General features: G+C 47.5%; 1 protein-coding gene across 2 annotated transcripts in view; it reads right to left on the reverse strand.

The window, feature by feature from the left end:
* GNAS (GNAS complex locus) overlaps window positions 1-12816 on the reverse strand; it is a 136006-nt gene that overhangs the window by 84655 nt on the left and 38535 nt on the right. Inside the window, exon 1 of one of the 2 annotated variants that reach the window (XM_071573084.1) lies at window positions 262-1364. The exons of the other annotated variant lie outside the window; for it this stretch is intronic. Within the exon in view, the coding sequence (XP_071429185.1) occupies window positions 262-400 (139 nt within the window). The 5' untranslated portion in view covers window positions 401-1364. Of the gene's footprint in view, window positions 1-261; window positions 1365-12816 lie in introns of those variants that run through there. 2 annotated transcript variants of the gene reach the window in all.

Consider the following 12816-nt stretch of genomic DNA (forward strand, 5'->3'; position numbering starts at 1 on the left):
ACGTCCCCCCGCACCCCGCGCCGCGGCCGGGGGGGAACGGTGTCCGGCCCCGCTGTCACTGCCCTGCCCTGTTTATCTGCCCGCGGCATCCCCCGCGCCCTCCCCAGGCCCCGGGGCCGCCGCTCCGTACCTGCCCCGGCCCCTCCCGCGGCCCCGGGTGGTGCCCGAGCCGGCCCCGGCCCCGGCTCCGCGGCAGGGCCGCAGCTCTGGCCGGCCTGGCGGCCTCGGGCCGGGCCGGCCCCGCTGCCCGCGGCCCCTTACCCAGCAGGAGGAGCCGGTGCGTGGCCCGATAGACCTGCTTGTCCTTCTGCAGCTGCTTCTCGATCTTCTTGTTGGCCTCCCGCTGCGCCTTCTCCTCGTTGCGCTGATCCTCCGTCTTGCTGTTCCCTAAACAGCCCATCTTGGGGAGGGGAAGGCAGGGACGCGGGGCGAGGGGACGGGAGGCGGCCGGGGCTGCCGGGGGGAGGGAGGGAGGGAGGGAGGCACTCCCGGGCTCCCTTCTTCTTCCTCCTCCTCCTCCTCCTCCCCCCCTACTCGCTGCTGTGGCGGCCGCTGCCCAGAGCCAGAGACATGGAGAGCGCCGAGCGCGGAGCGGGCCGAGGGGGGGCCGATCGCGATGACTTTGCTGCCGCTCGTTCGGGCCTCCTCCCCGGCAGCTGCAGCTGCCTCTGCTCCCCCGCCCCCCGCCGATCCCCTCGGCGCACCTTTCCCGGGGGGAGCGCCGCGATCCGCGGGGATCTCCGCGCCCCGCCGGCTCCGCTACGGGCAGCGGGAATGGCCCCCCCCGCGCCGCACGCACGGCAGCGGCTCCAGCTTCGGTGCCACCCCCAGCAAAAGAATAATCCTCTTTAGATCCAAAGGCACGGGCTCCAGGCGCGGAAACCTCCCCAAATGCTCGGCGGGGAGGATCGGGAAATGTCTCTTGCTCGCCTCTCTGCCTTCCCTCGCCGGCCGCCGCAGCTCCTCGCCCTCCGGCCGCGGTCCTTGCTCCCGCACCGGGGCGGGGGTTCCAATCCAAACCCCCTCCCCTTTATTTTTTTCCTCCCTCTCCTCCTGTTTGTGGGGGGGGTTTTCCCTTCTCCTTGCTGCTGCTCTTTTCACATGCGGTTTCCAGGCGGCTCAATCCTCTCGGCGAGAAGGAAGAAAAAAAAAAGAAAAAAGAAAAAAAAAAAGAAAAAAAAAAAGGCTGTTTGGTCTGTACGCCCCAAGCAGAACCTGTCCCTTACGGGCGGGTTTCGCCCCGTCTTATTTTTCCTGCTCTCTCCCGCATTTCTTTTTTTTTTCCTCCTCTCCTTTTTTTTTTTTCCTTTTTTTTCCCCCTTCCCCTATTGAGCGGCTCCGCGGAGCGCGGGGTGGGGCGAGCGGCTCTCGCTGCACGCCGGGAGCGAGCGGGGCTCACATGATGCCCGCGTCACCCCGCGCCGCCGGCGCCCGCTTCGAACGGCCCCGCAGCCCCCGCGGCTGGACACGGCCCCCCAAAAACACCGGGAGCTGCGCTTCGGCTTAGGAGAGTTGGGAATAAATTGCTAAGGGAGTCGTGCCCCCGCGGCGCTTTGTGCTGCGCTTGGAAGTGATTCATGGACGGGTTATTGGACTGTGTGGTTTGGTTTGTGTCTGGGGTTTGGGTGAAGGCGCTTTCAGGCGCGGGGCAGCTCCCTCGCACCCCGGGATCTGCAGGGCTTGGGGAGCCCCTGTGGAGGCCGGTGAGGGGCTGTCCATCCCTGCCTGTCCCTGTCCATCCATGACCATCCCCAGCTGTTCCAGCCCTGTCCATCCCTGCGCGCCCCTGTCCATCCCCATCCTTTCCATCCCTGTCCATCCCTGCCTGTCCCTGTCCATCCATATCCATCTCCACCCTTTCCAACTCTATCCACCCCTGTGTGTCCCTGTCCATCCCTGCCTGTCCCTGTCCATGGCCACGTGTCCCAGCCCAGTCCATCCCTGTCTGTCCTGTCCATCCCCACCCTTTCCAGCCCTGTCCATCCCTGCGTGTCCCTGTCCAACCCCGCCTGCCTGCTCCTTTCCATCCCTGCCTGCTCCTTACCATCCCTACCTATTCCATCCCCACCCATCGTACTCCTGTCTGTCCCTGTCCATCCCTGCCTGTTCCTGCCCATCCATCTCTGCCTGTCCCTGTCCATCTCTGCCCATCCCAGCTGGGACAGAGGGCTCAAGGTACCAGGGAATGCTGTGTGCAGTGGCAGAGTAAGACTGGATACACTCACTCGCTTCTGTGTATGGTTTTACCCACTGCCTGTCTCCATTTTCTTTCCTAAAATATGTTTTGGAAACCTTGTTGCAAAAATTACACAACTTATCAGCTACGCCCAGAAAACAAAGGTTGGTGCTTTGCTCTTCATATAACCCAGGTCACTAAAATACACAGGTAATTTTTCTCTACAAGCCTCCCCCTGAGATTAGCAAAATGTCCTTTACTATACAAATATTATTTAACTTCTTTTGCAAAATTCAGTTATCTACAACAGTGTTCCCATGAACACACCTTCTTACATCATCCAGTTACTATATTTAGAAACACCTACCGTAAAATAATTATGTGAATAGAGCAAACAATGAGGAGGTCACAGTTAATGTCATCAAATACATCTGTTGAGCTGCCCTTGCTAAAAGAAGGGTGGACCTCTAGGAGAAACAAGGAACATCACCACCATATCTTGGTCTTTGAGGAGGTTTTGGCACTTTCAGGCTATTTTTAACTGCCAGAACTTTGGAGTACACAAAGCCTGAGAATTCTGGAGTCATTGGAAAGAGACTTCCCGACATCTCCAGGTGTTATTTTAGGCTAAGGCAGTTTTAGAAGTCCTAGAGAGACATGGCTCAGCAATGCCCAGATTCATCTGATGAAAAGATCATTATAAGTCCTTGCACCTTTTATAGGTCTTTTATTTATTTGTACAGTTTCCATGTAACACACAATAATCAAATATATTTTAACTGTGCAGTTTACAAGGCATAAAGAAGTCAATAAAGCAGAATTCAGACTGAAAATTATAAAACCTCATACTTTTTAAAGGTTTCAGGTATGAAGAGAATGCAGAAATGCCAGTATCTGCCACCTCACACAGCAGGGAAAATGTGCCCCAGCCTTCAGGCTTTGCTTCTCCCTGGGTCCCAGCTGGGGGGAAGGGAGCCCATCTCAGTCTCTGAACACAAATATACATAAACAAGATAAAAATCATTGCTGGAGATAACAAATGGCCAGAATCTTGGTTAGTGATGTTAGCATAGGGAAATGGGAGCAGTAAATATGCCCAAGCACCCACAGACAGGGCTGTGTCAGTGCTGTTGCCCAGCACTGCTCACCCATCCCTTCCCAAACACAAACCAGGACGGGCTCTGAGAGGTTAAAATCCACCAGGAATCGCTGCCCTCCTGCTGCACATACCATGTCCTGTGTCTCTGGGCTCAACACAGCAAGAGGTAGCTGAAAAGGAAAAACCCACTCAGCTAATCCACAAAGTTCCCAGTTACAACAGAAGTAAGAATTAGTTCCTTGTACTACAAGTGTTATTAGAGTGTGAAAGTGTCAAAAGCTGCAGAAAGCAACAAGAGAACTCCCAAATTGTGAAACCTGTCAGCAATTACAGACTTTTGTTGTCCTTCTGAAATATGACAGGACAAAAGACTTAAGGCACCATCTGTAGTTCACAAACCCACTGAACTGCCAGGAATTTTTCCAGTGCTGTCCTGATTAGGAGCACATCGTTTGGAGAGTGAGCATACCAACACATTAGCTGTTCTCACTCTTTTTTATTTGTTTAAATAACATAATGCTGCTAATGTGTCTTTAGAGTAAATTGTGTTTCTTATTGGAAATAGTTCCATTAGCTTCCATCTTGTAAAAATCCATGAACTTCAGTTTCACAAGATCCCTGCCATCAGAAGGGTAAGTGCAGGCAAAATCTGACCCTGAACTCACCATAAAATCAAAACTCACTTCTGAAAAACCTACAGTCTTAGACACAAATAATTCAAAGATGAAATAACTGTATGTATGGGCATAGTGCCTCTGTGATAAAATCTAACTAACCGAGGCTTGAAAAAAGGGTATTGAAGGGCAGTTTCATACACAGATCAGATGCCCATCTTACTCCTCCAGTTTTCCCCCAAACGCTCCAGGTGACAAACACCCTTATTGCCAACAATTCACATTTGTTAATGAGCTGAAGGCACTGAGGCTTTGGAGCCTCTAGAAAAGAAGAAACAGTGAATTAGTTTTGAGATGGGCCAGTTGTGCAGCTCCTGATGGGCTCTCGCTGGCCACAGCGAGCACGACCTCGCAAACTTTTGGCTGTGGCCCCTGGGGGTGGAGCTGTGACCAAACCAATGTGTCATTTGAAAGAGAAGACACAGACGACATCTCGCTCGAGCATCCCTCAGCAACTGGGCTGAAATGGCACTGCGGCTTCCGAGGGGATGTCAGCCTTCCTTGCCCCTGGAATCACCCGTATTCCAGCTCCTACCACGGCTAAGGAGACACAGCAGAGAGGACAAAATCTGTGGCTCAAAGAGTAAAAGCAATAGCGATGATCTAATTGTATAATTTCCTTTGTTTCTGTTTGTAGGAAATAGCCTGTTTTCAGCAAGTCTTTTCCACGGAGGATACAGAGCTCAATTAACCTGGGGGGCATATGAAGCAAAAGGTTCTTAGAGCAACACCTTTATCTCTGATTTACTTTAGACTCTCTGCACTTGAAAACCCGGGCTGTAAACTTTGTAACATTCCTCTCTGGGATATCAGGATGAACTGGAGGCTTGCGTGTGTGAAAAGAAAAACAACAGAAAAATACTCTCTGATTTAAAGCTGTCAAGGAGTGGATCAGTGAATAAACTCGGGGTCACTTCACCAGAAACCTGAAAATGCAGCTACAGACACACATCTCAGTTATCTCCTCTCCCCAGTCCTCACACCTGTGAGACTGTTCTACTCCCAAGAGTTTGGGTCAGAGCTGCTCTTCATGTCAAGGTGAACTTGCAAGGGGAAGTCAGTTTAATCTTTTTTTTACTGAGAAGCTCCATCCCTATAACTCCCCTGTAGCTGAATATATACACTCTGCTTTCTTTAAAACAAATAACAAAAAATCTATGTATTTTTCTCCACTCTGTGATTCACTTGAAATTTATTGTATTTATAGACCTCAGTAAGGAACGAAGATTTTAAAGGTGCACTTTTTTTAATTCCTTCCTGCTTTTCAAGAGATTTCAAATACTGGGAAAACATAAACAATTAATAAACTTATATTAGAAAGGTGCAGAAGTTGTCCATGTGCACAACACCTTTGAGGATTAAAATTTCATGCAGAAATAAGAAGTAGCTGTGAACTTTTGTTAAGGAGCCAACATTACCCCACTTGCTGTCCTACAAATTCAGAGCCATGGCTGAGCAGTTGGAACTGAATTCCCACTTTTAAAAGCAGGGATTAACTCTGGGACAGATTGACTCTTTCAGTTAAAGGACATTTTTAATAGCACACTCTGTATATTTCTGTGCAGGGATACCTCTGTGGTTTGAAGTTAGTTACATTTTTCAGCTTTAGAAATACAGAACTGAGGGTCTTCATCCTGGTATGGGAGTTGAGTATCCCACCTATCAATCTCAGTGTATTTAATACCCAGTAAACTTAGTTACACAAGGATTAATGAAGGTTCTGATTTAGACTTAGATGATTGGGGTTTTTAATCTAAAAAAGCCTCCCCAGCCTCCTCAGGTCTGCTGCTCACGTTTCCCTTGGATGGAGCTGAGCTATTATCGTCCTGAAAATCCTTTGGACTCCGGGAAGAACAAAACTTGGTGATAAAAAGGGAGACGGTTTCAAAGTCTCCAAATTACCCTTTGACCTGCTGAACAAGGAACCCTTGAGTAATCTCAAACCCGTTTAAAGGAGAAACAAACAAATTAAAGCCAAACAATAATCTAAAAAGGAAAACCAAAGCAAACAGATTGGAATTGGAGCAAGAATTCACTGTGGGGTTTTTTCATCTGTTTCCTTTGTGGGAGCCAGAACAAAAATCCCTTTTAAAAGCATTCAGAGGTAAACAAGGTAGGAAATGAAGCCATTACCAACCAAACCCTGGCAGGGCAGAGCAGGATCATCACGTGAAAGGACAAGTTTGTCTGTCATGTGGGAAGGAATGAGCCCATCGGAGTGCAGTGAAACGAGCACTGTCAGGGAGGAATTAATGCACCACCACTGCATTCAATAAAGAACAAACACAAAACACAACTGCAGATACTCCAAAACAAGCAGAATGAAAAGGAGATACTTCCCTCTCTGGCAAAGAAGAAGAATTTTTCTGTACAGAAATTCTAAACTTGAGAGAGATTTTTGTTTTGTTTTTAAATAAAAACAAGCCCAAAGTCTACTAATAGAATTAACCAAGACCTTCCTTTAAACCAAAGGAAAAAAACAAAACCCTATGCCTCCCTCCTCTCACTTTGAGGGTTTTCCTCAGAAACATTAAAAAAGGCTTTAAGGAACTCATGGAATTATGAAAATAACACACTGAGTGTGTTTCAAATAGTAGCTTTGCTTATTTTCTTGGAGTTTTTTTTCTTTATATCCCTTCTCACTCCTCATGTCATGCATTCTGCACTGCACTTTATTAAAAAAAGAAAAAACCTCTTATGTAACAGAAGTAGCAGCACATCCTAACTCTCCACATAACACATATGGAATGCCGATTAAAAAAAAAAAGAGTTGGAACAAGTCTTTTCTCAGATTTAGTTTCAGTATTTGTCAACATTTGCTGCAAACTTTTTTTCTGAAGAACTATTCTGCTTTAATCCCTGTTACGTCTGGGTCACAAAGCCCGGGGAGGGAGGAGTAACAGAGGCTGTTTCCTAAATAATAATGGTTAGAATTAGTTCCTGCAAAGAAGCCCCAAACTCCCAAGCCTTTCTGCTGCCTCGGGGGTCAGCAGAGGAGAGGAGGCTCCTGCTCCACCTCCCCACACTCGGAGTGTGAGCTGGGACTGAGCCCAGCTTAGGCTCAGCCTGACCCAGCCTGGCTCCAGGACCCCAGTGATCCACCCCCCCATGCCAATATTATTTATTACTGACACTGCATTCTCATTTTATGGTGCATAACAGGAAAGGGAATAAGAAGATTGTTAAAATAGTTCTTGCTAAGTTGTCACACAGGTTTTAATGTGCTGTAAACATTCCTCTCCTTCTTTTACATTTTTTTAAATAGAATGACGTTCTGGCTTTCACGCTCAAAATAACTTTACATTTTAGTGCTAGCAAACCACAGTGCTCTCAATACCGGGAGCTGTTATTAGAGACGATCTGCAAGGAAAACAAGACACTGATTTTGCTCCTCTGTCTCTGCACTGCTAAAGGCCTAAAAGTGCTCCCTTTGAAACAGGGTATTTTCTCCCATCTTTTTCTTTAGATGAAAAAACGTTAAGCCTAGATCCTAAGATTACATTCTGACATAGTTATAGAATAGGGGTCTTTTATACCCTGCTTTTCCTGGAAGAATCAGTCTGTCTGGCAAACTAACAGCACCATTACTTGGTAAGTGCCTTGATGTTAAATTGAGAGTGCCCCACACGCCCCAGGGCACTTGCAGAATTTAGACCCTTTTACAGTAAAGTAAGTCTTTCTGGTGGGGTGGTTTTTTTCATGCCTCTTAGATTTTAGAAATGTATATAAACCAATTGATTGTCTCCAAGTCTTTAGGTGCACAATGAAAGGTTTCCCTTGTTGCTCTGTCTCAGACTAAGCCAGGAAAGAAAGACATCCATGGCCAGGGCTCTGGGAAGCAGGCAAGGATCAGGGTCTGGACCCAGCTCTAACCCCAGGCTGGGGCACAACCTGTGCTCCAGCACCGGATTTTGCCTCTGCCACATCAAAACCAGCAGAGGTGCAGGATTATCCCAGCTGGGGGATGCTCAGCCGTGCCTGAACACTCACAAACTGCCAAGGGAGACGAGCTGAGCGTGGGGATCAAACAGGGGAACAGCATCCAGGAGACCTGATCTACCCCAGATGGTTCAATCCAGCTCAGCCACCGATCTGTGCGTGACCTTGGACAAGCCACTTCCCCCTTCTGTGCCTCTTTGTCCAACTATCTTTTATCTGCCTCTCTCGTACAGGTTTGCTGTTTGCTTCCGACATGTCTGCGCCGCAGAGAACCAAAAGGGGCCCTGATCGCACTGCTGACCTTTAAGCCCTTCTGCTGCACATTTCATCGTAAAATAATTATTCAAAAAGGAAGCAGGGTTTTTTTTTCAACAGTCTGTCTTCCTTTTCTTAACACCTCTTTAACTCTTGAACATGTTCAGCAACATCTGATGAAAAAAATAGTCTCTATTCAGAATCTTAATACTGTTTTTCTTAAGTGAAAATGCTGAGAAAGCTGCTAGTATTCTGTCAAGCCCTTCTCCCACAGGCCCTCCAGCAAAACCAGGGAGAGCTAGAACCAGCATGCTTGCTACATTTAAAGCACCAGACAAAGATACTTTTTATTTTGAAAATTGAAAAAAAAAAAGGAAAAAAAAAGCCTGCACACTGCTCAGTCTTTTTTTGTCCAGCATGAAGCACCCAGGAGGACAGAAAGCCGGTGCCGTGTTGTTCCGCAGGTCCCCTCCTGGTTTGCTTTATGCTCTGTGGTGTTCCAATCCCGAATTTGTTTTTCCACTGCTCCTTGTCTGACTGTGACCCCTTTGCCTCTGCAGCAATCGGCCCTTTCCAGCGTCGCCTGCGCTGAGCAAACAGCGCCGGACACACAGTTGGACCCACTTCCCAGGCAGGGGGGACACAGGGACACAGCCCCCCCCCAAATCCCCATGAGAACCACGTCAGAGCTGCCCAGAACGAGCCCCCTCCCCTCTGCTCAGCCCAGAGGCTCTGATGGAAACCCTCAGCACACCCAAGGATGCAGGGATGCTGCAAGAGGCGGGGATGGCATGGCTTGGAGCAGCCACCTCTGCACCTCTGGCCACTCCACGGGCAGGGGGAGTGGGTGGGAAGCTCAGGACAGCCACAATGACCCTGTCCCATCCCCTGTGGAAGGTGCCAGACCCACAGCTCTGGCCACCCATGGGCAGGAGGAGCGGGTGGGAAGCTCAGGACAGCCATGGTGACCCTGTCCCATCCCCTGTGGAAAGTGCTGGACCCAGCTCTGGCCATCCATGGGCAGGAGGAGCGGGTGGGAAGCTCAGGACAGCCACAATGACCCTGTCCCATCCCCTGTGGAAGGTGCCAGACCCACAGCTCTGGCCACCCATGGGCAGGAGGAGCGGGTGGGAAGCTCAGGACAGCCATGGTGACCCTGTCCCATCCCCTGTGGAAAGTGCTGGACCCAGCTCTGGCCATCCATGGGCAGGAGGAGCGGGTGGGAAGCTCAGGACAGCCACAATGACCCTGTCCCATCCCCTGTGGAAGGTGCCAGACCCAGCTCTGGCCACCCCACGGGCAGGAGGAGCAGGTGGGAAGCTCAGCCACAGCCACGGTGACCCTGTCCCATCCCCTCTGGAAGGTGCCAGACCCAGCTCTGGCCACCCCACAGGCAGGAGGAGCAGGTGGGAAGCTCAGGACACCCAGGGTGACTCTTTCCCATCCCTTGTGGAAGGTGCCGGACCCAGCTCTGCTGCAGGCACAGCCCTCCTGCCTGGCTGCCCTTCACAGCCTATATATAAAATACACAGCAGCACAGTCAGCCTGAAACACTCCTATGAACTGGGGGTACTGAGGGGTATATATACTAACTCCACACATGTGGGAGTTAAGGAAGATTTGTCCAAGGCACTACTTCCAGAGGAAGTGCTGGGCAGCCACAGTATTTGTTTTATTTAAAATGATTTCAGGCTCGATAATGTCTCTTTATCAAAACTACACATGTGCTGAGCATGCATAGTGCTGTGTGTTGTGAGGCAGACAGGAAGGGGTGGATTTAATTTATTTCTTTATTATGAATATCGTGGTGCTGTAAGGAGAATTCTGGCCGACAGCATGAAATAAAGCCCAACTTTCAGAGGATATTTTGGGGGCTGAAGTTCCTGTGCTGCCTTTTCAAATTCAGACTTAAATTCTGAATTCCTAATCCTCTGTTCTGTCTGGACCATCTCATGAATGGACATGTATATTATTACAAAGCCGACCAAGTACCTCATAACATTTGCCATTAATATTCCTTTGAAAGAAAAATGGAGTTTCAGTTTCCTGGGTTTGCTTCTCTGGAGTGAAGAAATGAGTGAGGGAGTTTATAAATTCTCAATTCTGGCAGGCAAAAGGGACCTAGGCAATTGTGACACACCAAAAATAGTTCTCCATCAAAATGATAACCCCATTTTATTTTGCAAACACTGTCTTGGCCATAAGGTCTGTTTACATTTATTTGGTGTCATTCCCTTCATGGTGGATCAAAGCTGGAGATGCAGAACAGAACCACCACAACCAGCACAGACCATCTCCACACTTTCAGTCTCGAAATAAGAAGAATTAATTCTTCCCCACTCTAAAAGCTGGTTTGGAGGGAAGAAAGGATAGAAAAAATGGACTTCAGAGTCTCCACGGGTCAGTGTGGGCTGGATGAGCCCAGTCAGAGGGGAGGCATGAAGAGATGATGGTGCGGGGACAGTGGCCCAATTTCAGACACACAAACTACAAGATCAAACTGTGCAGGAACAACTTGCAGGAATGCTCTTTTTCAGTGATCTGTATATGCTTAGTGCTGTTTCAGAATAAAAGGCTTAGAAATTCCTTGCCTAAGGATGAATAAAGGACTTCCTGTTACCAGAGAGTTGAAACTGAGATTATCTCATGAAATTAAGAAGGTGAAGTGCTGGAGCAGAGCTTATACTAGCTAAGAAAGGGACTGCAGGATCTCACTGCCCCAAAGAGAGTCCTCGAGGAGGTGTCTATGGAAGCATCAATGTGAAACCCATAAACAGGAGCAATCAACCCAGATGTGAGGTGGCAGAAGGACATGGATTCACTGGCTGGATCCAAACACTCCAGACCAGTCTGCATGCAGAGAAGGTGGGACAAGACATGACAGTAACAACCCACCATGGTTTGAGACCTCCTGCCCCAGTAACAATCATGTAATTGCTACAGTCTCTTAATACCCGAGTAAGAAATGTTTTTATTGCTTCAAGTTCTCATGTCTAGACAGATACCCATCGTGAATGAATCACTACTGACTACCTTGGAAGACCCAAGCTGACTATCTGGACACATCAAGACTTAGGGAACAACTTGCTGGAGACAGTTTTGTCAGTTCATTTCTGACTCTGAGAAACTCTGGTTTTTCAGTAGTATCCTTAGAGCAGTAGCAAAAAAGCAGAACAGGCTTAGCAAAGGGACCTCTTAAACACAGAGACCTAACTCTTCAAAAATACCCCAACTCCCCCTCAATAAAAAACAATAGAAAAGCTACCAAAAACAAATAAACAAGGAAAAAAATAAATGGAAAAAAGCACACAGACTTGAATTCATCTCTATGCCTTTCCCAGCAGCAACGATCCTACCTCACCTCTCTCTAATTTTGCCTCTTTGTGAGGCAGCACCTCTTCCCTAAATAATTGGAACACTTCTGTCTTTTGTTTGGGCTTCAAAGGTGGGGTTTTTTTGTTCCTTTCCAGAACTGCTAATCAGCTTCTCTGCAAAATGGTCACTGTCTTCTGGAATTCTTTTCCTCAGTTGTTCTGAATAACTCCCAGCTCTCTCATTTGTCCTCTTGGAGGTGCTCCTCTCCTTGGCAAGGACATAGGGCATCTCCACCATGGGCCTGGATTTGAATTTAGCACAGATGTCAGAGCACAGAGAAGGATTCGGGGAAGGTGAAGGTGTTCTCAAAAAGTGTGTTCTCAAAACCACAGTTTGACTCACACATGCCCCCAAACAATCACACATTAGCAATTATAATGATCTTTAATTAAAAAAAAAAGAAATATGTTGCTGTGCTTACAGATAAGGATCTATAGAAATACTTGTATAGGTGCCATGAAAGTTTATTTTTCAAACTACATTTCAGTGAGGGAATTTTTAACTACCTTACCTGCATTACTCGAATTCTACTCTAAAATGAACTTCTTTGAAGTTTTCTTATTAAAAAAGCTTTAAAAAGTAAGCACTTTGAATTATTTTTCTATGAACCACCTAATCTTCTTAAGCAGTAAAAAGTGAACTCCAGCTCAAGTCATTCCTCCTGGAAAAAGGCAATGAAAAAGGCAGTTGATTCACACATCTCACTCTACATTTTTTCTAAATGTAACATCTAGTCCCTGATTGTTACAATTTTTCATGGTAAAGCTTTCTGAGTGTTTACAGCCAGCAGACTTTGGCTTTTATACTGGACAGTCTGTTATATAAATGTCACTTTCACTTATATCCTCAGTTATAACAAAGTCATTAATGCAGCTGATTCCTAAGAAACTTTATAATTTAGCAACTTGTCCTGGCCCTGGTGCTGCACAAACACAATTAACACAGAGCATGAGAAAATTACACCATGGACATGCTTCATGCTTTAATCTAGGGGTAGAAGCTAAATTTGTACACTCTTCTGGATAGGAACATCAGATGTCAGTGTGACATTTGATTTTCAGAGAGCCATGATCACCTAAATAAATACATTTTGTAGCTGCACTCACATTATTCTGTACTGTTGTGGTTTGGATCCTCAGGTCTCACCAGACGAGAATTTGGGGTTGGAAGCCACGGCACTAAAATGGCTCTTCAGAGATTCCACCCCTGTTGAAACCAGAACCCCAAAAAACTTCCCCTCCTGGTTTTCAATCCTGCTCAAAGCCAAATATTGGAAGCAGGTTGAGATCTGTGAACTA

This window comes from Pithys albifrons, chromosome 18 (assembly GCF_047495875.1).
Source record: "Pithys albifrons albifrons isolate INPA30051 chromosome 18, PitAlb_v1, whole genome shotgun sequence".
In the NCBI taxonomy this organism is placed as follows: domain Eukaryota; kingdom Metazoa; phylum Chordata; class Aves; order Passeriformes; family Thamnophilidae; genus Pithys; species Pithys albifrons.